This window comes from Triticum urartu, chromosome 4 (assembly GCF_003073215.2).
Source record: "Triticum urartu cultivar G1812 chromosome 4, Tu2.1, whole genome shotgun sequence".
Taxonomy (NCBI): Eukaryota; Viridiplantae; Streptophyta; class Magnoliopsida; order Poales; family Poaceae; genus Triticum; species Triticum urartu.
In genome coordinates, this window is record NC_053025.1 from 6,436,593 (window position 1) to 6,461,277 (window position 24,685).

The following is a 24,685-nucleotide window of genomic DNA, read 5'->3' on the forward strand; positions in this document are numbered from 1 at the left end:
AAAATATAATGTCCTATATTCAAAAGAACATGACGTCACATTATTACTGTGCTAAAAAAATACAAATTATATATATATATATATATATTCATAATCTATGAAAAAAATTACAAACTATATATATATATATTCATAATCTATGGAAAAAATTACAGACTACATATATATATTCATATAATAATACATAAAAAAGCATATGCTACATGTCAGTTAATATAATAATACATAAAAAGCATAAAAAAACCATATGCTACATGTCAGTTAATATGCCAACGGCATTGCCGTCGGCATATAAACGGCAGGCTTTAGGTGGGCGGCGTGCCGTGGATCGCTGACATGGCGGGTATGCCGACGGCGGCCGTCGGCATATCTGCTGGATGGTGCGCCGCGGATCGGTGACGTGGCATGAGGATATATGCCGACGGCCACCCATCCCGGTCGTCAGCATAGATTTGACGACGTTAGCCGCTGATCAAGGGCGGGGTCGCCAGGCCCACGGGTATGCCGACGGCCTATTTATGCCGACGGTTGCTGTCGGCATGTTCGCAGCTGGGCCGACGACAGTTTTATGCCGACGGGTGCCGTCGGCTTAGCTCATGGTAGCCCGACGGCCAGGACGTGGCTGTCGGCATAGCTCAAAGTAGGCCGACGGCGGCCGTCGGCATTGTTTTGGCCGTCGGGGTAGGGCCGTTTTCCGGTAGTGAATGAAAGTCTATCAGAAAACCAGTGCCGTTGTGATTATAAGCGCAAGTTTTTCCTAAATGCATCAGACACCCACAAGTTGTTTCTGGAATTTCTTTTTGCTATGTAAAAATTATTCTACATATTAATGAAAATCCGGTTTCCGCAACTTTTTGGTGATCACGGCTGGCTGACCTCCAGCCGGCCGGATGTCCACGGGCACATCCGAATGTGTCCACGGACATTTGGTGACCTCCATTTGAGAACTAGCGTTGGAGATGCCCTAAGGCCATCTTAACTGTTCAACCGGCTGGGCTACAGCATGCCTAGGCAGGCTGGCCTGCTGGCGCGTACGAGAATTCGAGCGCGTAAGCCGAATGGTTTTCCATCGCTGGCAAAACGTGGAAGAAGCCGGAATCGGGAAATAGAAGCGAGATTTAAGGATTCAGTGAAGCCGGATGACTTTTGAACAAGCCCTTACGTACAAGAAATTGAGTTTATATTTAAGCTGGCTTTTCAACATTTACCCTTTATTGGTAGGTTTCAAAAGGTTATCCTCTGAGTGTTTATACCTGAACACAATTGTTATAGAAACTTTGTCACGTGCAAAAGAAGATGAAGCATATTTCTACGTTTAAGGTACGTATGCATGTTGTATACATATTTTACTTCAAAAATGACGTGCATATTTTTTTCCTCTTGAAGGATGGAAAGGCGATCTTGCCCAGCCTCTAGGAGAGTCTCCTCCGCCGACGTTCTCCAGCGGCTTCCCTCTGCCGATGACCTTGGTTGTCGGTGTTGAGGGGTTTGCCGAATCCACGCGGGGGATCGTTTTTAGGCCCTAGTAGCTTAGGTTTTTAGGGTGCTCATCGTTTTGGCTTCGGCGGCGCGCTAGCGGCGCTGAATAAAGAATCTTCAGATCCTTCCATGACGAGGCGATCGGCTCCATGGTTGTGGATGGATTTAGAAACCAGTCTGTCCAAATAAGGATAGCGTAGCAGCGGCGGCATCCTCGTAGTGGACTTGTGTCATCGGGCTCTGCTGTTGCGACGCCGTTTGCCAGCGACAGGGCGGAGCTTGGGAAGTAGTCCAGGAGCGGATGCAGATTGTGGTCTACATCAGCGGCATCTGGAAGATGATGGATCGTGTGCTAGGTTCGTGGTTCGTGGATGGCAGGTATGGTTTCATCGTTCGACGTCTTAGTCGTGTAGGGGTGCTAGATCTGGAGTTCGATGGAGCGTCCGAGGTGTTGTCCCGGTCCGATTCGTTCAACGGTAATGGTTTCGCCTTTGCTGTGTCACCTTGGATGTCCGCAAAGCTGCATATAAGCGATGGAGCCGCGTCAAGCTCGGATGAGGAGGTGGTCCGTCATTTTTTGCCTTTGGTGGCTGTTGTGGTGGTGCTAGAGGCAGGTGACAGGCATTGGTGTCAAGCTCAGAGGATTCTTCGGTCTTGATTGTAATTTCCTTCTTGGTTGGTGTTTCTTTGTGTAAAGGCTAGCGTTCTACTATCTTTTCAGTTTTGACAGGTCGGTGTTTACGTGGCTTGTACTATGATCTTTATGATATAAATTTTACACATATTACCATGAGGAAAAACATGAGAACATCAAATCTACCAAGGCTATTTCCGGATAGGTTGCTACGCTGCTATCTTCTTACCTCTTATGTGGAGGGAGCGCGCTGGGAGGTACGGTTGTGCTAACTGTGCACTTAAGTGGTTGGCTGGTATCTACCTAGAATCATTAATGGAAGTCTATATATAACACAAAACCACTGCCGTTGTGATTATCAGTGCAAGTTTTTCCTAAACTCATCAGACACCCACAAAGCACCAAAGACACCCACACGTAACCGATCGAGCAGCATGAGCTCGTCGTCTGCCGCCATGCACCCCAAGGCCGTGTACCGGCTCATCGTGGACAACTTCCTTGCCGTTGTCACCGCCGCCATGGCCACTCTATCTGTCGTCGCCCTGGTGTGGCTCGGACCAGAGGAGCTGATCAGCTGGCTCCGTGGCCGTGAGTTCCAGCCAGCGCACCTGTTCTTCGCGGGGTTCGTTGCGGCCGCAGCAGCCACCTTGTACCTCCTGCTCCGTCCGCGTGCCGTGTACCTGGTCGACTACGCCTGCTTCAGCTCCTCCTTCAACCGCCCGCTCGCCCGCATCCCCATGGCCTCATTCATCGAGCACAACAAGCACACGCCCAGCATCAACGAGCGCAGCGTCCGGTTCATCTCGCGGCTGCTGGAGCGCTCGGGGCTCGGGGAGGAGACCTGCCTGCCGGCGGCGCACAACTACGTCCCGACGCACAAGTACTGCACCCTCGACAACGCCCGCGCCGAGTTCGAGCTCGTGGTCTTCTCGGCGATCGACGACCTGCTCGCCAAGACCGGCGTCACCCCGGACGCGATCAGCGTGCTCGTCCTCAACTGCAGCCTGTTCTGCCCCACGCCATCCCTGGTGGACGTGATCATCAACAAGTACAACCTGCGTAGCGACGTCCGTAGCATCAACCTCTCGGGCATGGGGTGCAGCGCGGGTCTCATCTCCGTGGGGCTCGCCAGGAACCTCCTGCAGGTTGTTCCCCGAGGCTCCCGCGCGCTGGTCGTCTCCACGGAGACCATCACGCCCAACTACTATGTCGGCAACGAGCGCGCCATGCTGCTGCCAAACTGCCTGTTCCGTGTCGGCGGGGTGGCCGCGCTGCTGTCCACGTCCCCCGCAAAGGCCCGATTCCGCCTCAAGCACGTTGTGCGCACCTTCACCGGCACCGACGACAGCGCTTACCGGTGCGTGTATCAGGAGGAGGATGAGCAGGGGAACATCGGGATCAACCTCAGCAAGAACTTAATGGCCATCGCAGGGAACTCGCTCGAGGCCAACATCACCAGGATCGGGCCACTGGTCCTGCCGGCCTCCGAGCAGCTCCTCTTCGCTCTCTCCTTCGTTGCGCGGAAGGTGCTTCGCGTGCGAGTCAAGCCCTACATCCCGGACTTCTCCACGGCGTTCAAGCACTTGTGCATCCACGCGGGCGGCCGCGCCGTCATCGACGAGCTGCAGAAGAACCTCAGCCTCTCCGACGAGCAGGTGGAGGCGTCGCGGATGACGCTGCACCGGTTCGGTAACACGTCGAGCAGCTCGTTGTGGTACGAGCTGGCCTACGTGGAGGCCAAGGGCCGGATGCGCAAGGGCGACCGCATTTGGATGATCGGCTTCGGCTCAGGGTTTAAGTGCAACAGCGCGGTGTGGGAGTGCATAGACCCTCCTGCCCGCAGCACTGATGGGCCGTGGTCCACGTGCATCCACAGGTATCCGGTGGACATTCCTGACGTCCGAAACAACTAGTACGCAGCTAGCCTACAAAATACATTATTAAGATCAGTTCATTGAGTTTAAACATTATTAAGATCGGGGGAGATGTCTTGAGAATGCACATTGGGCAATTAAGGTCTGTTTATTGAGTTTGTAACCGAATCATCAATCTATAAGATGGTCTCCGATTGTATCCCATTCTTGGGTTGTGTGAGTCGTTGTAAACCGGTGAGATATACTCCTGGTGCCATCGTGTTAGGTTTGGACTCATACCATGTTGGGTACCCCTATACAAAAAGCAATGAAGAAACCCCCAGTGATTAATTGCGGCGTCAAAATTGCTTTTCCATGGTGTTCTAGGGTCAGCTTGTGGTGAAGGCAAACGTAGAACAAAGGTGGCACTCACTAGCACAAGGGTCCTCTTGCGCTCGCTGCTATTACTCCGCAGAGACCAATGACAAGATGCGGCACCCTACTACCAAACAAACATGTACAGGTACCGTACTGTTATGACGCACCAATATATTTACCCTCGACGGAGATGGCGTCGACCATGGGGACTTCACAACATCCGATCAAATATAGATCGTCGGCTGCACGTCCATCCGGCGAGATGGAACACTCGGGCTACAACGACCAAGGTTATTATGACAGGCCCGCTGCTTCCTATGGCGAGTCCTCTAGCTTGGTGGATTCGAGCTACTACCAACCAGGTTACAATTCAGATGGAACTCCGTGGTACGGCCTGGTTCGTGCAAGTTTCTTTACGTACTCTCCGGAGGAGCACGTCTCTAGTTACTAAGCCGGCTATCACTGGGCGAACTCGCCCACGAGTTCCGTCAATTCCTGCAAGCAAGAGGGCTTTTCTAGATAATGGTGTGCGTAAATAGAATTGCAACCTTTTTGGTTTTTTTTTAGACAATCAGCAAAACTTTATTAACCCGTCACACAGTTTACATGGACGAAATGAAGATCCCCGGGGTGGCCCAACCAAACATGACGACCAAGCCCCAGTTTAAGTGCATGCTTCGTTAGATTGTGGGCCATGACATTCGAGCTCCTAAATTCATGAACAAAATTACATGAAGTAAAACTAGTAGAGTACTCTAGTATTTCATGTATGATAGCCCCATAACCAGCCCCGCTTCTCCTCTTGAGATTGCTCAGTGGTCATAGATGCAACCTTTTTGGTAAAATATAAATGTCATGATAACATATAAGCAGTATATTTTACTGGGCTGAGGTACAAAATTTACTGGGCTGAAGCCCATAAAATCTAACACTCTGGACATGCATGTTCTCAGAGTTGGATAAAATGCAAAATGCTGTGTTGTTGAGTGGTCTCCTCTCGTGGTCGAGACACGCAACTAGCTGCTGCTGCGGTGCCGTTCTCATGCATTATAACACGTTGATCGGACGGACAGGCACTGCGTCTGCTCACTTGATCCCGTGGGTGGATGTGGTCCGGCAAGTTCAATTCCCAACTCCCCCAACCCCCTCGCCTGCCAGCTTGCCGCTTCAACACATGCAGGTGCCCAACTCCTTAAATTTGTGAATCGACCTAGACCCAACCAAGTTGACAGAGACATAGACGCACCCTAATAAACCTAGCTTGTAAAGAACAGACTAAAACCTGCAAAGAAAATTCCAGGCTCCAATGTATAGGCTGTCACTACTCGCAAAAAGGAAAAAGAAAAAAACCGTATTGGCTGTCACTTATGGAGGTTCATTTTCGTGAGTAGCTAGGATCCTACTGCAATTTTATAGAATTAAACAAAAGCAAACACACAATAGAGCATGTACAAGAATGTTTGTATTTCCATACCTAGCATCCATGGATCCATCCATGCCTTTGGTTCACCACCCAACTCTATTTTTGATCGAAAGGGGTTTCCCCCCACACCATCTTATTAGAAAACAGGGCAAAGCAAGTCCCAGCGACTGTTTACACGCGTTCGGGTCTACCTGACTTGCAGACCAGAGAAAGTAAATCAAACTACAGCCTAAAAACGAGAAAAGAGATTCTACCATGCACGGGAGATCCCGTGCATGGCTCAGCCGTCCATTCTCTTGAAGATGGATCCATGCATGCTGGTCCACACACATTAATGAGTCACAAATTAAGCCATAGTACCTTTTTCGGTTAAATTATGCCATACATTGACCACTAGCAACCTCTCTTCTATATCCCCCTGACACAATAGTACCTCACCCATCCGTACATTTTCATATGATTTCCAAGCTTCAATATATTTTATTTTTTGAATCACAATTCCAATTTATTATTCATTTAAATATTTGATTTCCTTGTGATTAGGACTTTGAAACAAGACCACTTCTAAATATATTTTCACAAGTTCTAGATTCGTATTTTGAAACATGATGAAACTGTATGAACATAATGATGCAATCTAGAACATGATAAAACCTAATAAAAATTCATGAGAACAAATGCCTATTAAGTTGAGGCTCAGCCACTACTTTCCCTATTAAGTGTATTGACACGGAACGAAACATTATGATACAATTTCGAACAAATGAACCACATTGAAATAGTGTGATTGTTCTTTTTTGAAACATAATAAAACATTTGAATTAATTAGTGCCTTTATAGTGTAAAGCATGTGTTTGTGGAAGGAGAGAATAGATGAATATTTGCACTGTGCAAGTTCCATAATCACGCACGTAACTGTAACATTTTTTTGGAGAAATAACTGTAGTAACATTTCTGACACAACACTAAATGATTATGAGAGCATGGAGGTAAAAAGAAATATCATAGTGGACAAAAGTGGGAGGGTTCCCATAAAAGCATAAACAGCTCAGCTATGCATGCACGGTACCTCCCGTGCATGGTAGAAAAGCCGGTCTCCCTAAAAACGACTAAATCATCCCTCAACATGAACTGTTCAGAAAGAGTCTATGCGCCACACAAGGCAAACAACATAATCATCAGCCGAAACACACAATTGTTGTCTCATGAATATAGAGCGATCACCAGGTTCATCCAAAGCTCATCTCGAGTGAGCTCTCAGCACGCTTCCGCCCCGAGTTCTCTTTGCGCACGCTCTCAGTTCCCAACCCAGACGATCCTGAGCAGTTCGCCTCTTCGACGGTCTAGGAGCTGGAGGCAGCGTCGTAGCAGCACTGACTGGTCACCCCCGCAGAGAATCTTCCATTGATATAGGGAAGAGTTGATCCTCCCCAAGATCACGCGAGTGCTTGTACATGGCACACCCTGAAAACAGATATCGTTACGCAAATCCAAATGCCCCAAATGGCAGCAACACAAGCAATGTTAACGACAATTTTCTTGTTATTCATACTCCAAAAGAAAGAAAGCTCAATCATATTTCTAGGCACATTGAAACCGAAAGTTTCAGCAACATCACTCCAACTCTGTTTGGCTACCACACATTCAAAGAACAAATGGTGGACTGATTCCTCTTCATAACAGTATAAGCAGGTTAAGTTCTCCACTACACTTCTTCTGTTTAGGTTATCTCTGGTAAGAATTTTATTATTAAAAGCCAACCACACAAAGACTAGGTATCTGTTAGGTACCACTATCTTCCAGAAATTTTTCCATAACGGAGTAGAAACCCCACCCCAGTTAATCATGTTATAAAAGGATCTGACCGAATAAACCCCTGATGGCTCCAACTGCCAAACAGGTTAGTCCTCCTCATTGGTTAGGTTTTTGGTAGATATGATCTGGATCAAGTCATGCCATTTATTCATAAACTCAGCATCAACACACCTGTTAAAAGTGAGTACCCAACTCTATTTAAACCCCATAAGCAAAAAAAGAAAAAGAAAAACTCTATTTAAACCCCGGCCCGTGCTCGTGCACCACCACCGGTAAGTAAAGGGGGCACCAGTAGTACACGCGTCCCACCGGGCCAAAACCGTTCACAAAATACGCCAAAGAACTCGCAAACGGCTGTAGGAAGGGGTGAGGGGGGTGCCGGCGGGGACGTCCATCGGGTCAATTCGCCGCCGGCGGCTCGAGCGAGGCGAAGGTGGCACGGCGGAGAGAGTGCGGCGCGAGCGCTCGAGTGTGCCGCACGTGAAAGCGGGCGCACCAAATACACAGCGCACGATGGCGATTCGGACCGCGCGTCTAACTCTATATGCCGCGCGCACGTTTATTGCGCGTCCGCTGGAGCCCCTCTACCGATTGCGCGCGTTAAAAAGGGCAAATTTATGGCGCGGCGCTTATTTAGCGCGTCTGTTAGAGATGCTCTAGAAAAAGAAAAAGAAAAACTCTATTTAAACACCAGCCCGTGCTCGTGCACCACCACCGGTAAGTAAAGGGGGCACCAGCAGTACACGCGTCCCACGGGCCGAAACCGTTCACGAAATACGCCAAAGAACTTGCAAACGGCATGGGTTCGGAGGCAGCAGCAGCGGCGGTGCACGGGCACCAGTTGTCGACGGTGGTGCCGAGCTCGGTGACGGAGGTGGGCAGCTACGAGCTGGCGGAGGCGGACCTGGCGTTCCGGCTGCACTACCTACGCGGGGTGTACTACTACTCCGCGGGGGTCACCACCATGGTGCTCAAGGAGCCCATGTTCGCCTGGCTCGACGCGTACTACCCTTTGGCCGGCCGCGTCCGCCGCCCCGCCGACGAAGCCGACGCCTCGCGCCGCCCATACGTCAAGTGCAACGACTGTGGCATCCGCGTCGTAGAGGCCCAGTGCGACCGCGCGCTCGACGACTTGCTCCGCGACGACGCCGTCGATCGCGTGAAGCAGCTTTGCTACCACGACGTGCTCGGCCCGGAGCTCTCCTTCTCCCCGCTGCTCTTCGTCCAGGTAGACTAACCGTCCCGCTGCTCTGTTACCATGTTTGTAGTATAGTGGTGACTCAAAGCTCTTGTGGGGATACTGTGTTAGTATATCTCCCACACGGTATAGTATAGTAGTGACTCAAAGTTTTACTTCTTCCGTTCCGAATTATTTATTGAAGATGTAATTTAGTTATAGATACATCCATTTCTGCGACAAGTAATTCAGAACGGAGTGAGTACGTACATAATGACAAAATCTGATTGAGCTCGATCGCAGGTCACCAACTTCAAATGTGGAGGGATGGCGCTGGGGTTCAGCTGGGCGCACCTCATGGGCGACGTGGCGTCGGCGACGACCTGCTTCAACCGCTGGGCACAGATACTCGGCGGCGAGAAGCCAGTCGCCGTCACCATGAGCCCCATGAAGGAGCCGCGAGAGAGAAACCGTGCGCCTGCCGCGGTCGCGCCGCGCTCGGTCAAGCCGGTCGGACCCATCCAAGACCATTGGCTGGTCCCCGCCGGCGTCGACATGGTGTGCTACTCTTTCCACGTCACCGAACCGATGCTCGAGAGGCTGCGGCAGCAGGAGCCAGCGGCTCCCGGCGGCATCTTCGAGCTCATCTCGGCGCTCCTGTGGCAGACGGTGGCCAAGATCAGGGCCAACAAGGAGGTGAAGACGGTGACGGTGGTGAAGACCGACATGGCCGCCTGGAGCGGTTACTCCCTGGCCAACGAGCAAAATGTCGGGTACGTGGAGGCGGGCTCTCCGCCGGCCAGCACGGACATGTCCGAGCTGGCTGCGCTGCTGGCCAAGGATCTGGTCGACGAGACCGCCACGATGGTCGGGTTCCCGGGGGACGTGGTCATCTACGGCGCGAACCTAACGTTCGTGGACATGGAGCAGGTGGACCTGTACGGGCTGGAGATCAAGGGGCAGAGGCCCGCGCACGTGGAGTACGGCATGGACGGCGTCGGCCAGGAGGGCGCCGTGCTGGTGCAGCCCGACGCCAGCGGGCTTGGCCGCGTCGTCATGGTGGTGCTCCCCAATGATGACGTCCAGGCCCTCCGAGCTGAGCTCAGGAACACGCCCTTGCTGGCTCGCTGAAACTTGATCACACTAGTGTAGAACCGGACAATAGCACCGGTTCGTAAGGCCCTTTAGTGCCGGTTACATAACCGGCACTAAAGTGTGGTCACTAAAGGCCCTCAGCACGAACCGGTGCTAAAGGGCAACCACGTGGCACGAGCCAGCTCCGGGGCCCGGGAGCCCTTTAGTACCGGTTGGTAACACCAACCGGTACTAAAATGTTCGGGGGGTTTTTGGTTTTATGATTTCTTTTTCATTTCATTTTGTGTTTTCCATTTTAATTCTTTTTCGTTTGTTGGTATTTTACGATACTACACATTGTACACGTTATGCATATATATATATAGAATTTCTAGTGGAACCAATCATATATATATCATCAATGTCTCACAAACCACCATATTAATTTACACATACACACATGTATAGCTATATACAATTTCTCCTACATATGCATGTTGCCTTCGGAGCCAGTGGCATTAGCCTAATTGGTGTCTTCGGAGCACGATGACAATTGGGAGTGGTTCATGACCTGGTCGATGGGGGCGGTAGCGGGTAATAGTATTCTCCCTTCGGATTTATGACCTGGTCGAGCAAAAATCCCGTTATTTCCTCTTGAAGTGCCTCTACGCGCTCCGTTTCTAGGAGCTTGTCCTGCACCTCTTTGAACTGTTAAGAAGGAGATCAATATGCATGTGTATTAGTTGTGTGACTAGATATCGATAATAGTGTAAAAATTGTAAATAGTGTTCTGACAAGCGTACCCATTCCTGTCTTTGAGATCTGCTCCTTTCGGACGCCATCATGCGAATGTTCTCGCAAACGCAGAATGCACACAGATTAGTCCCCTGCGCCGCTTCAGGGCCTTTATTACGAGAATGGTATTAAATTTGATCAGATAATAATTAATCAAGCATGATAATTAAAGAGATGGCAGCTAGCTAGCTAGCTAGTACTAATTAATTACTTACCTTGGGTCGAAACCATTTCAGCTATCGTTTCCATTCGCCTTCCGTGACGCTGATGAACCTTACCCAAGCCCTGCCCGTCGACAAAGAAAATGAATAAAGGGGTTATTAAATAGTTCATATCATGAAATGACGAACTAAATAGGCCGAGATATATAGTTAATAATGATTGAAATTACCTGTTGACTATCCCAAACAAGATGTTATAGTCACTATTTGCTTTGAGTAGTGAGTCCAGTATTTGAACTATTCCGGCGTCAACTTTAATGATACACAAGATCCAGTGAAATCTGCATGCATACACGTTTGCATGTCTTAATTAAGCGGGCATATGTAAGCAAAAACATGTAGCTAGCTAGTAGGCAAAAACAGAGAATTTGTAGTACAAGAAAGTGTGACTCACTGGAAGTTGTAAGGAAGTAGTATATCTTCATTGTATTTGAGGCGCTTCAAGAACTGTAGCATGCTGTCCTCTACCTGCTTTTCATGATGCTTGTTTATTGTCCATGTGTATTCATTAACGGTGTTTGGGTTAATGAACCCAATGCCATAGCGTCCACCTTTCTCATTTCATACATCTTCATCCTGCATAATACCATAGAAAAGAATATAGTGAGGATAATTACAGGTAATGATTGATCAAAAGGATCACTATAGCTAGCTTGAGACTTAAATTACAGAAAGAAATCACTTACACACAATAGCAACTGACGATAGATTTGTCGAGTGCGTCTTGATTGTATAACTGAAACAGTTCAGAATACTCAATGGTCATAGGTTTCTCATGGTAGTAATGATCCTTCTTGACTTGCACCATGAGGGACTCTCGATCGGATCTCTTGGTAATGTCCATGTACCATTGATGTAATTCATACATTCTCGTTGGGAGCTTCTTGACCTCTTCTGGCTTGACCAAAGGTTGGCCCCGGGCATATTTCCGTTTTATTTCCTCCTCTGTAAGCACAAGCATGTCCTCTATCTCGAGAAGTTGTCCAACAGTGATTTTGAGAGTTTCAGCCTGCATTATATGCTCCTGGGTTATTACCACATCGCCCATCTCGGGAACGTAAACTATTTGGCCATAATAATATTGGGCGCGTGTACTGTCACGTGTTGTTGGCGGCACAACAAGCGGGGGGATCGATTGCGCCGCCTGTTCTCCCAGCCGGGCAACGGTTTTCCCGCATGTTTTTACAGCTGCTTGTTGTTTGCTCGAGGTCGAGCTCGCCTTCTTCTGTAGACGTTGTCGATGTAACTTCCTGATGTGGCGCTCATAGTCTGTGTCAACAGGCTTAGGAGCTGGTGGTTGAGCCATACAAATGAAGTGGTCAACTACTTCCACAGGCACTTTCTCCCTTGGCGGCGGTGGCGGTTTCGGTCCAAAATGGGCGTCGACTTCTGCCCGCACTATGGTCCAATTGGTTTGCTCCTCGGTCCTGTCGTAATCCCTCTCAGGAAGAGGAGTAGTGAGGTTTGGACCATATTTATATCGCTTGCCTCCGCCTGTACTTCCTGTACTATGATCTCGACTCGTACCGCTACGCACCATAGCTGCGGGGTGTCTCTTCTGCAATTGCTGAGGCGGCGGAGACGGCTGACGGGGCTGAGTTGGACGAGGAGGAGTGGCCTGAAGCTGTGCCGGACTTGTAGTGGCCTGAGGTTGTGCCGGACTTGAAGGAGGAGTGGACGTCTGACGCTGTGTCAGACTTGGAGGAGGAGTGGCCTGACACTTTGCCGGACTTGGAGGAGGAGGAGTGGCCTCACGCGTTGGTGGACTTGGAGGAGCGGGAGTCTGCTGACTCGGTGGCGGACTTCGACGAGGAATCGGGTGACGCGGTGTCGGTGGCCTTCGAAAGATGATGCAATCCTTTCTCCATAGGATGATACGATGTTTGGCATCTCCGAGTGTGTGCTCCTCGTCACCTCCAGGAATGTCAAGCTCTAGCCCCGAATATTGGTCCACCACCTCATCAACCACGACACGAGCATAGCCTGTTGGAATCGGGTTGCAATGGAAGGTTGCATCGGGGGAATTTGTATAAGCAACGCCGTTTGCCACCTTCAAGGACATGTTCTTAATTTTGAAGTGTAGCTCACAGTTAGTGTTCTCCGCGATATCATCCACGGGGTATCTATCCAGCATTGCGTCAAACGGGGCGGAACTCACGCTTCTTCTCGGCATGGATGGGGCGGTGGTATCCAATGCTGGATCATCCACTAGCTGCTGCAGCTGCTGAGACCCCCTTTGCTGGCTAAGTGAGTCGATCTGCTCCTGCTGCCGCTGGAATTTGATTGCCAAGTCCGCGTGCGCTGATTCTAGGCCTTGAAGGCGTTCATAGTCGAGCTTCCTCTGCTCCTCCTCCATCTTCCTCTTCTTCTCCTCCGCAATCTTCTTTCTCGCACGGGTTCTGTAGTCGGCGTTCCAGTCCGAAAACCCCTCATACCACGGAATAGCGCCCATGCCTCGTGTTCTTCCCGGGTGTTCAGGATTTCCCAGGGCACGCGTAAGCTCGTCATTCTCTCTGTTGGTCTCGAACAACCCGGATTGAGCCTCTTCTATTGCAACAAGTAGCTTATCTTCGGCTCCGTCCAGACATGCCTTCTTGGAAACTTTGCCTGTCTTTGGGTCCAACTCCGCCCCATGCGCATAGAACCAAGTCCTGCACTTGGGGGGCCAGCTCAATGTTTCTGGAGTGACACTTGCATCCAGCATCTCTTTCTCAGACTTATCCCACTTAGGCATTCCCACCGCATAGCCACCTGGCCCAAGCTTATGGAACTTATCCTTTTTTGCGGCATTGGCCTTGTTTATTCTTGACCGTTCCTTAGATAATTCTGAATCCTTGAATTTCACGAAATCGTCCCAATGAGCACTTTGATTCTCTAGTGTTCCCTCGAATACTGGAGTCTTCCTTCCTCCCTTGACGTACTTGTCCCATTCACGATTCTTGTGGTTCTTGAATGCAACCGCCATCTTCCTAAGAGCAGCGTCCTTGACTTTCTGCACATCTGCTTCTGTGAAATGATCTGGTAGGGTGAAATGTTCCATGAGAGTATCCCAAAGCATACTTTTTTGTCTATCGTCGACAAAAGTAAGATCTGGATGTGGCTTTGCTGGGTTTCTCCATTCTTGAAGGGAGATCGGGAGTTGGTCCTTCACAAGAACTGCGCACTGACGAACGAACTTGTCCGCAATCTTCTTAGGCGCTAATGGTTCGCCATTAGGTTTAATTGCCTCGATATTATACTTTATGCCCTCCTTCAAATTTTTGTTCGGGCCTCGTTTCGTCCTGTTGCCTGAAGATTTGCTCGATCCGGATGGCTGAAAGAAGAAAGATCGATTCGTTAATATATCTTCAACTCATTTAAAACATGTGATGATCACCAGATGCCTACTTATATAAATATATATACCTCTCCGGTGTTGTCATAATCGTAGTTCATGACTTCATCAATTCGGTCGTCGCGATCGAATATCATATCACCCTCTCCGGTGTTGTTTAGAAATTCAGAGCCGTCATAATCTTCTTCATTCTGATCATCATCTGGCCCGCGTATTATATCGAACATGGTCTGTTCTCCCTCTCTGTTGGTATTGTCCTCCATAGCTTTTATTTAACTATGCCAAAAGAAATATAAAACAATTTAGTATTCAAATTACATCGTCTCGAACAATACATATAATCTCGAATACATCGTCTCGAATAATAGATATAATCTCGAATACATCGTCTCGAATAATATATAATCTCGAATACATCGTCTTGAATATTATATATCGAGTACATCACTGGCTGGGTAGCTCATAAAGATCGAATACTATAGAAGAATCTAGGACACTCGCGGTTCCTGCGGCGCAGGCGGTGGACACCCAGAGAGAAGGAACCCTCACAGGGTCATAGCTGCAGTGAGATCCCTGAAGAAGCTGCCAGGTATTGGAGAACCCGCCGCCCTCTAACACAACCATGTAGCGATGGACGTGTTCGTCCTCCTCCCTGACACGGCGACGTACCACCTCCGGCGGGGCCGGCTCCCTCCGCACCGAAACTGGCCCATGCGAACGCCACCAAATGAGATCAGGGTCGACGACGGGACCCGGGGCCGGGTTCCTCATCAAGCGGCGCGCCCCTCCAGGAAGCACCTCCCAGTGCCAGCCCGGCGGAGCCCAGTCCCGGACATGGGTCAGTCGGACGTCGTCGCGGACGGGTCGGCAGCGAGGATGCGGGCCAGGCATCGTCGAGAACAAATACTAGCTATATGCCCGCAAAAAGTAACATTTTTTTAATGATTGGATTTTGATAACTAAAATTTCTAACATTTCTATGTAACTAACATTTCTATAACATTTCTAATATTTCTAGAACTAAAAAAAAGAAAAATTTCTAACTTTTTTATAACTATTTCTATAACTAAAAAACAGAAAAATTTCTAACAATTCTAACTTTTTTATAACTATTTCTATAACTAAAAAACAGAAAAATTTCTAACAATTCTAACATTTCTAACTATTCTAACAATTCTAACATTTCTAACTATTTCTAGAAAACAGAAAAATTTCTAACAATTTCTAAAAAACAGAAAAATTTCTAACAATTCTAAATTTTTTATAACTATTTCTATAACTAAAAAACAGAAAAATTTCTAACAATTCTAACATTTCTAACTATTCTAACAATTCTAACATTTCTAACTATTTCTAGAAAACAGAAAAATTTCTAACAATTTCTAAAAAACAGAAAAATTTCTAACAATTCTAAATTTTTTATAACTATTTCTATAACTAAAAAACAGAAAAATTTCTAACAATTCTAACATTTCTAACTATTCTAACAATTCTAACATTTCTAACTATTCTAACAATTCTAACATTTCTAACTATTTCTGAAAAACAGAAAAATTTCTAACAATTTCTAAAAAACAGAAAAATTTCTAACTATTTGTATAACTAAAAAACAAAAAATGTATGTGTGTGTGTGTGCGCGCTCACCGGCGAGGCGAGAGGCGACGGGGGGCGGCGACGGGGACGGCGATGGGCGCGGCGACGACGGGGATGACGACGACGGGGACAGGGACGGGGCGGTGATGACAGGGACGGGGACGTATGGGCCGGGGCGGCGACGACGAGGGGGACGTACGGGGCGGCGACGACGGGGACGGGGACGACGCGGGACAGGCCGGGACGGGGCGGCGGTGACGACGGGGACGACGGGGACGGGGACGACGGGGCGGCGACGACGGGGACTGGGCGGCGACGGGGGCGGCGGCGAGGGATGGAGATGTACGGGGGGCGCGGCAGGCGACGGTGCAGAGGAGAAGAAGCAGCTGAGAAACTAAAATTTTCGTAAGTGTTGTTTATATAGGAGGGGCCTTTAGTACCGGTTGGAGCCACCAACCGGTACTAAAGGCCTGTTTTGGCCAAGCCAAGCAGCGGGAAGCGACCCCCTTTAGTATCGGGTGGTGGCTCCAACCGGTACTAAAGGCCCCCCTTTAGTACCGGTTGGTGCCACGACCCGGTACTAAAGGGGGTGCGCTGGTGCAGGTGCGGTGCGGCAAGTTTAGTCCCACCTCGCTAGCCGAGGGGCGACCGCACTGGTTTATAAACCCCCGTGCGGTAGCTCTCTCGAGCTCCTGTCCAAAGCAGGCCTACTGGGCCTACATGTTCTGTGCTGCCCTGTTGGCCTACTGGGCCTTTGCGGGCCTGCATCCTGGCCCAACAACAGGTTGGGTTTCTAGTCATATGCCGGCCGCTTTGGCCTAGTAGGCGGGCTTTTTTTTTATTTTTTTGCTTTATTTATTTTTGAGTTGTTTTTTTTGTGTATTTAGAGTTTCTTTGTGAATATTTTTGCTTTAGGTACAAAAAATTACAAACTTTCTGTTAGTGCCCGTAGTTTTCAAATTTGAATAGTTTAAATTTTGAATTATTTGAAATTAGTGTGAATCACTAGTTTGTGAATAACTTCACTTTAAAAATCAGTAAAGGCATGAAAGAATTTGTTTGCACATAAAAATTTTCGCGTTTCAAATGCCAAAACACATAATTAACTACCCTAACTATTACAGAGATTCCCTTTTGGGTGTGAAACACAGAAGAAAGTGATGATAGTGAAGTCGATCACATCCCAGATCTTTGGTGTGAAACTTTTTCTCCGCGTGTGTCCCTTTGCGCCGTAACCATGGAAAATCTTCATCATTTAACGGGATGCTCGGGTCAATATTCACTGTGAATGGAGCAATTTCATCAAACTTTTCATAATCTTCTGACTTGTCTGTCTTGTCATCCACTCCCACGATGTTTCTCTTCCCAGAAAGAACTATGTGCCGCTTTTGCTCATCGTACGATGCATTCGCTTACTTATCTTTTCTTTTTCTTGACTTGGTAGACATGTCCTTCACATAGAAAACCTGTGCCACATCATTGGCTAGGACGAATGGTTCGTCTACATACGCAAGATTGTTGAGATCCACTGTTGTTATTCCGTACTGCGGGTCTTCCGTTCCCCCGCCTCGTGTCATATTGACCCATTTGCACCGAAACAAAGGGACCTTCAAACCACGTCGATAGTCAAGTTCCCATATGTCCTGTATATAACCATAATATGTTTCCTTTCCCGTCTTGGTTTCTGCATCAAAGCGGACACCACTGTTTTGGTTGGTGCTCTTCTTATCTTGGGCGATCGTGTAAAATGTATTACCATTTATCTCGTACCCTTTGAAAGTCATTATATTTGAAGATGGTAACTGGGACAGCAAGTACAGGTCATCTTCAATAGAGGTGTCATGCATGGTATGTGTCTGCAACCAGCTGGCGAAACTCCTGGTTTGTTCACGTGTAATCTAGTCATCAGACCGCTCCGGGTGTTTGGAGCGTAGCAAATTCTTGTGTTCATCCATATACGGAGCCACCAAGGCGGAATTCTGTAGAACTGTGTAGTGTGCTTCAGTGAGAGAATGTCCGTCCATACATATTATTTGTTCCCCTCCTAGCGTGCCTTTTCCATCCAGTCTGCCCTTATGCCGCGATTCAGGAACACCAATCGGCTTAAGGTCAGGAATAAATTCAATACAAAACTCAATGACCTCCTCATTTTGACGGCCCTTGGAGATGCTTCCTTCTGGCCTAGCACGGTTATGAACATATTTCTTTAAGACTCCCATGAACCTCTCAAAAGAGAACATATTGTGTAGAAATACAGGACCCAAAACATTAATCTCTTCGCATAGGTGAACTAGGACGTGCGTCATGATGTTGAAGAAGGATGGTGGGAACACCAACTCGAAACTGACAAGACATTGCACCAAATCATTCTCTAACCTTGGTATGATTTCTGGATCGATTACCTTCTGAGAGATTGCATTGAGAAATGCACATAGCTTTACAATGGCTAATCGAACGTTTTCCGGTAGAAGCCCCCTCAATGCAACCGGAAGCAGTTGCGTCATAATCACGTGGCAGTCATGAGACTTTAGGTTCTGGAATTTTTTCTCTGCCATGTTTATTATTCCCTTTATATTCGACGAGAAGCCAGACGGTACCTTAATACTGAGCAGGCATTCAAAGAAGATTTCCTTCTCTTCTTTGGTAAGAGCGTAGCTTGCATGACCCTGATGTATGCCGTCTTTTCCGTGCATACGTTGCTGGTCCTCTCGTGCCTCAGGTGTATCTTTTGTCTTCTCATACACGCCCAAGAAGCCAAGCAGGGTCACACAAAGATTCTTCATCACGTTCATCACGTCGATTGCGGAGCGGACCTCTAGGTCTTTCCAATAGGGCATGTCCCAAAATATAGATTTCTTCTTCCACATGGGTGCGCGTCCGTCAGCGTCATTCGGAACAGGTTGTCCACCAGGACCCTTTCCAAAGACCACCTTCAAATCCTTGACCATATCATGTACATTAGCACCAGTATGGTGGCGAGGCTTCGTCCGGTGATCCGCCTCACCTTTGAAATGCTTGGCTTTCTTTCTTACGGGATGCCTGCTCGGAAGAAATCGACGATGTCCCAGGTACACATTCTTCTTACAATTAGCCAAATATATACTGTCGGTATCGTCCAAACAGTGCGTGCATGCGCGGTATCCCTTGTTTGTCTATCCTAAAAGGTTACTGAGAGCAGGCCAATCATTGATGGTCACGAACAGCAACGCCTTTAGGTCAAATTCTTCCCCCATGTGCTCATCCCACGCACGTACACCTGTTCCATTCCACAGTTGTAAGAGTTCTTCAACTAATGGCCTTAGGTACACATCAATGTCGTTGCCGGGTTGCTTAGGGCCTTGGATGAGCAATGGCATCATAATGAACTTCCGCTTCATGCACAACCAAGGAGGAAGGTTATACAAACATAGAGTCACAGGCCAGGTGCTATGGTTGCTGCTCTGCTCCCCAAAAGGATTAATGCCATCTGCGCTTAGACCCAACCATACGCACCTTGCGTCATCTGCAAACTCCTTCCCGTACTTTCTTTCGATTTTTCTCCACTGCGAACCGTCAGCGGGTACTCTCAACTTTCCGTCTTTCTTACGGTCTTCTCTGTGCCATCGCATCGCCTTGGCATGCTCTTTGTTTTGGAACAAACGTTTCAACCGTGGTATTATAGGAGCATACCACATCACCTTGGCAGGAATCTTCTTCCTGGGGCGCTCTCCCTCGACATCACCAGGGTCATCGCGGCTGATCTTATAGCGCAATGCACTACATACCGAGCAAGCGTTCAAATCCTCGTACTCACCGCGGTAGAGGATGCAATCATTAGGGTATGCATGTATCTTCTGCACCTCTAACCCTAGAGGGCAGACAACCTTCTTTGCTTCGTACGTACTCTCAGGCAATTCGTTGTCCTTTGGAAGCATATCCTTTATCATTACCAGCAACTTTCCAAATCCCTTGTCAGATACATCATTCTCTGCCTTCCATTGCAGCAATTCCAATGTGGTGCCCAGCTTTTTCTTGTCACCTACGCAATTCGGGTACAACAATATTTTGTGATCCTCTAACATGCGCTGCAACTTCTTCTTCTCCAAATCACTTGCGCGTTTCTCTTTGCATCGGCCATGGCCCGACCTAGATCATCAACGGGCTCATCTGATGCCTCTTCTTCAGCTTCTTCCCGCATTGTCGGCTCAGCTTCTTCCCGCATTACCGGCTCAGCTTCTTCCCCCATTGTTGTATCATCGTATTCAGGGAACCCATGGCCAGGATAGCTGTCGTCGTCCTCTTCTTCTTCATTTTCTTCCATCATAACCCCTCTTTCTCCGTGCTTGGTCCAAACATTATAGTGGGGCATGAAACCGGACTTAAACAGGTGGACGTGAATGGTTCTTGACGTAGAGTAATTGTGACCATTCTTACAGCGAGCACATGGACAAGGAATAAAACCATCCGCCCGATTGTTTGCCTCAGCCGCAAGCAGAAAAGTATGCACGCCCTCAATGAACTGGGGAGAGCATCGGTCATCGTACATCCATTGCCGGCTCATCTTCATTACACAACACCGAATAGACCAAATTAATACAAGTTCATACATAAAGTTCATACAACACTTAAATGCAACAAACAAATAACTCTCTAGCTAAAGCATTTAAATGCAACAACAAATACGATCAAGATTGCAACTAAGGTAACAATGGATCCAACAGCATAATGATACCAAGTCTCACTATCGATGGCATATTTTCTAATCTTTCTAATCTTCAAGCGCATTTTCTCCATCTTGATCTTGTGATCATCGACGACATCGGCAACATGCAACTCCAATTCCATCTTCTCCCCCTCAATTCTTTTCAATTTTTCTTTCAAGTACTCGTTTTCTCTTTCAACTAAATTTAACCTCTCGACAATAGGGTCGGTTGGAATTTCCGGTTCACATACCTCCTAGAAAAAATTTCTATGTCAACTTGATGGGCATAATTTGTCATAAACACGAAATGCAACTAGTTTTAAAAGAGAATATATATACCACATCTGGATCATAACAAGGACGAGGGCCGACGGGGACGGATATCAAAACCATGGCACTATATGTATAACAAACAACGTACAGGTAAGATAATTATACGAGTAACTATATATCCAAATCACACAAACATCAATTTTTATATAAAATTTCATGAACAAGAGGCTCACCAGAAGGTGGTGCCGGCTACGGGACGGTGCGGGCGATCGACGGTGGTTACGACGGAGATTTAGAAGGCACTAAGTAAACCACACCTACATATGCAAACTAAGTGTTATTTTTGACCTCAAATTGCATATAAATCAAATACTAGCACATATACATATATATATATATCCTCCCAAATTACTAAACTCACAAATTAATCACTATATAAAGCATTGCAAGAGCTAATCTAGCAATGAGAGATGAAAGGACAAAGTTGCTAACCTTTGTGATCATTTGAATGGATGGGGGCCTTCAAATCTTGACAAATTTTGGGCAAAATATGTGATGACCTCGAGAGGAAGAGGGGAAGAACAGAGAGGAGAGGGGAAAGGGGAAGAACAGAGCGAGCTCGGGTGGACGAAGGGTTTATGTAGGACGACCTTTAGTACCGGTTCGTGCCAAGAATCGGTACTAAAGGGGATGGAGGGCCCCCAGTCTGACAACATCCTGCCACCACTCTCATTAGTACCGGTTCGTGGCACGAACCGGTGCTAAAGGTTCGCCACGAACCGATACTAATGAAAGCGGCCCGGCTAGCCGTTGGAACCGGCACTAATGTATACATTAGTGCCGGCTCAAATACAAACCGGCACTAATGTGCTTCACGTTTGACCCTTTTTCTACTAGTGTCAGCTCGGTGATCTTCTTACCTATCAGCATGATGCTGGTCTATTGTTGCTGCGTGCACTGTAAGAACACTCCTTCAGCCTTTACATATTAACATACAAATCTCGTGGGCAACATTTTAAGGGGCACTGTATACGAATAAGATATCCAAAGATATTAGGCACACAGCCAAGAAAAAAGATAAAAAAGAGAGAAAAATAAAAAAAGACCTGTCACAGTGAAAAACTTAGAAGAGCAACACTCTAACCACCATCGAAGACAACACCTGAACTGCAAAAAGGATTCTCCAAAAATGATGCCTTAAAGAATGAAAAAATGCACCAGCATTTTCGTCGTCCGATCGAAGATCTTGAGTTTTCACTCAGGAGAAAATCCGATTCACAAAACAATGCCTTCTGCAAGGCCATTGCCAGGCACAACCAATGAAGGCCAGACCTTGGGCTTTCACCCTGAAAAATCATGACTCGGTGCTCGAGGAGCACCACAACAAATGCAGTTCACCTGTGCTGCCACCCCCTCTTGCCAAGATCGCTGTAGCAAGTCATCAACACTAGACACAAAGGAAGAACCTGTGCCGCCATTCTTCATTGGCACCAAAGCACCTCTACACCATTGCAAACCTCCGATCGCGGTCACCATGACTTTCTCCACCTCTGTCAGTGCGATGGAAATCTATATTTAGACATGTCCCATGACCCTGTCAATAAAGTGAAGCTTCGCGCAACACCCTCACGAAGGCTCACTGGCCGAAGATAAGGGAGAGCACGACAGGATCAATTCCGATCTACATATCCAGTGGCGTCATGCGCCAATCAGCGGAATCACTAAGAGGAAGACCGGAACTCGTCGGCGTCTTGATCGAGGAGGTCCACATCAAGGTGATCGAGGACATGGAGCTTGAAGAAACAGCAAGGCCAAACCACACTTATTCATGCCTAGCCAGCAGCCCCCACACCGCCGACAGGCTTTCGGCGATCGGATCGAGCGGGCTAACCCCTTCTGGCTCGGATCGAGCCCAAGGTTCGCCCCAGATCAGGCCCGTGTGCTAGCACCACTGGCTGGGAGGTCTACCACACATCTCCAGGGCCATGGCCACGCCGTCCCCTCCGTCCTGCGCTGCCGCACGCGCTGCCTCCTCCGCGCCTCCCTACAGCGCGGCGGCGAGCGCCGCCGCCCCGCTGCCTGAACGCCACCCGAGCTCAAGAGTCTCCACGAAGATCATGGATACCATTGTATTGAGAAACATAGAGAGAGAGAGAGAGCCATCTAGCTACTACCTATGGACCCGTAGGTCTAGGGTGAACTAATCACGCATCATCGGAGAGGCGGCAAGGATGATGTAGAGCCCCTCCGTGACGAGTTCCACCTCCGGCGGAGTACGGGAGAAGGCGTCCAGATGGGATCTCGCAAGAACAAAGACTTGCGGCGGCGGAAAAAGTGTTTCTTCTGCTCCCCTAGGGTTTTTTGGATTTTTTTTGAATTTATAGAGGTGGAAGTAGGAAAAATGAGCCAATGGGGGCCCACATGGCATAGGGGCACGCCACCCCCCCGGGGCGCGCATTGGTGGCATATAAGGCCCACCAGAAGCTTCTTCCTTTGCCTCCAAGTTGACATTTATCCTTATCTCCAAAAAAATCTCCAAAAAGTTTCAGGACGATTTGATCTTATATGATATTGATTTTCGGTAAAGGCAAACATGGCAGAAAACATGAACTAACATTAGCACTAAGTTAATAGGTTAGTCTCCAAAAATGATATAAAAATGTATGAAATGATATTAAAAACATCCAAGAATAATAATATCATAGCATGGAACAAGAAAAAATAATAAATACTTTGGAGACATATCAGTGCGTACCATGATTGTCTCTTCTTGTGGGTATGCAAGAAGGAAGAGGACACAGTAGGGTGATGAATGAACTCGCAGGCAGGTGTTCATGATCACTTTTTTATCAACTAGTTTGATCTCATCTTATTGTAGTACTCGTAGGACTTGCTGCAACCTCACCACTTATCCATACCCTACCTATAAGTATTGTTGGTCTTGGTACCCGTGGTAATGAGACTTGCTAAGTCCAAAAGACTCACCCTTGCCAACAACCCCAAGTGCAGGTAAAGCTTTCCTCTAAGGTGAGAGCGCAGAATGTTCTATGTGGAGTTCTTCAACGACGATCAATGGTAGTGGATCACGATTGGCAGTCAGACACTGCAGGGTGGACGTCGTTTTATTTATCTCACCTCTGAGGCATCATTTGCTTCTTGTCTGTACTCGGATCCGCGTTTCTTCCGCTGCTTGAATGATGTAATGTTGGGTCGTGTTGACCTCATGGTGATAAATTATGATATTGGCATATGTTTGCCCTATTGTTCACTTGTATTATAACTCTTCTATTCATGCTTAGTTGCATTTGTTGTGATCTCCACCTTGTTTACCGGTATATGACAATGTGTGTATGTTATGAAGTCATATGTTGGGTGACCAATATGCGCTTCTAGCCTTAGCAAGGACTGTGAAGTCTTTGTTGGGACTAGTACCACATGTTGGGCGTTACAAAAGCCGATGAAAGTCAGTTCAGGAGACGGGAAAGGGAAGAATCGAGTCCAAAGCACCGCTCGCAATCATGACATCCATCATGGTGCGAAAACCCAATGGCACAATACTATCATAACAGAATCTGTTAGCTACCTCACTAGGATTCACTCAATGAACATTTAGTGTCGGATTCAAGGTACAGAAGAAAGCACAAGCCTGCTAAAAATCAAATTGAAAGAAAGAGAAAAGAGTTCAGAGCCGGAAGTGGAGAAGGAGCCACCGCCGTTCTCTTCCGTGGACCGCGATCCTTCTGGATGCCTGATCATCAACCGAGAGAGTAACTAATCAAAAAGCGCAACTTCACAAGCCTCCCCAAGGGTCACTTAGGGTGGGCTTAGAGCACATCACTTGACGCGCTCTCAGACGTCGCCACGTGTCGCAGTCTGGGCGTTTCCTTTGGATTTCTTTTATTTTTTATTTTTATGCACGCGTTTTCGCCTTTATGTTCACTTTTTGGTTATTTTT

The 24,685-nt window shown here is 47.7% G+C and overlaps 2 protein-coding genes across 2 annotated transcripts; both read left to right on the forward strand.

Moving 5' to 3' along the window:
- Positions 1 to 2,486: 2,486 nt before the first annotated feature.
- Positions 2,487 to 4,317, forward strand: LOC125550174 (3-ketoacyl-CoA synthase 5-like). Its single transcript, XM_048713106.1, has one exon. It carries the CDS (start codon positions 2,548 to 2,550, stop codon positions 4,024 to 4,026), a length of 1,479 nt encoding a protein of 492 aa, XP_048569063.1. The 5' UTR covers positions 2,487 to 2,547; the 3' UTR covers positions 4,027 to 4,317.
- A 3,992-nt stretch (positions 4,318 to 8,309) lies between these two features.
- Positions 8,310 to 10,073, forward strand: LOC125553357 (protein ECERIFERUM 26-like). Its single transcript, XM_048717150.1, has 2 exons — positions 8,310 to 8,810; positions 9,063 to 10,073. Exons 1-2 carry the CDS (start codon positions 8,382 to 8,384, stop codon positions 9,888 to 9,890), a joined length of 1,257 nt encoding a protein of 418 aa, XP_048573107.1. The 5' UTR covers positions 8,310 to 8,381; the 3' UTR covers positions 9,891 to 10,073.
- The last annotated feature ends 14,612 nt before the right edge of the window (positions 10,074 to 24,685 follow it).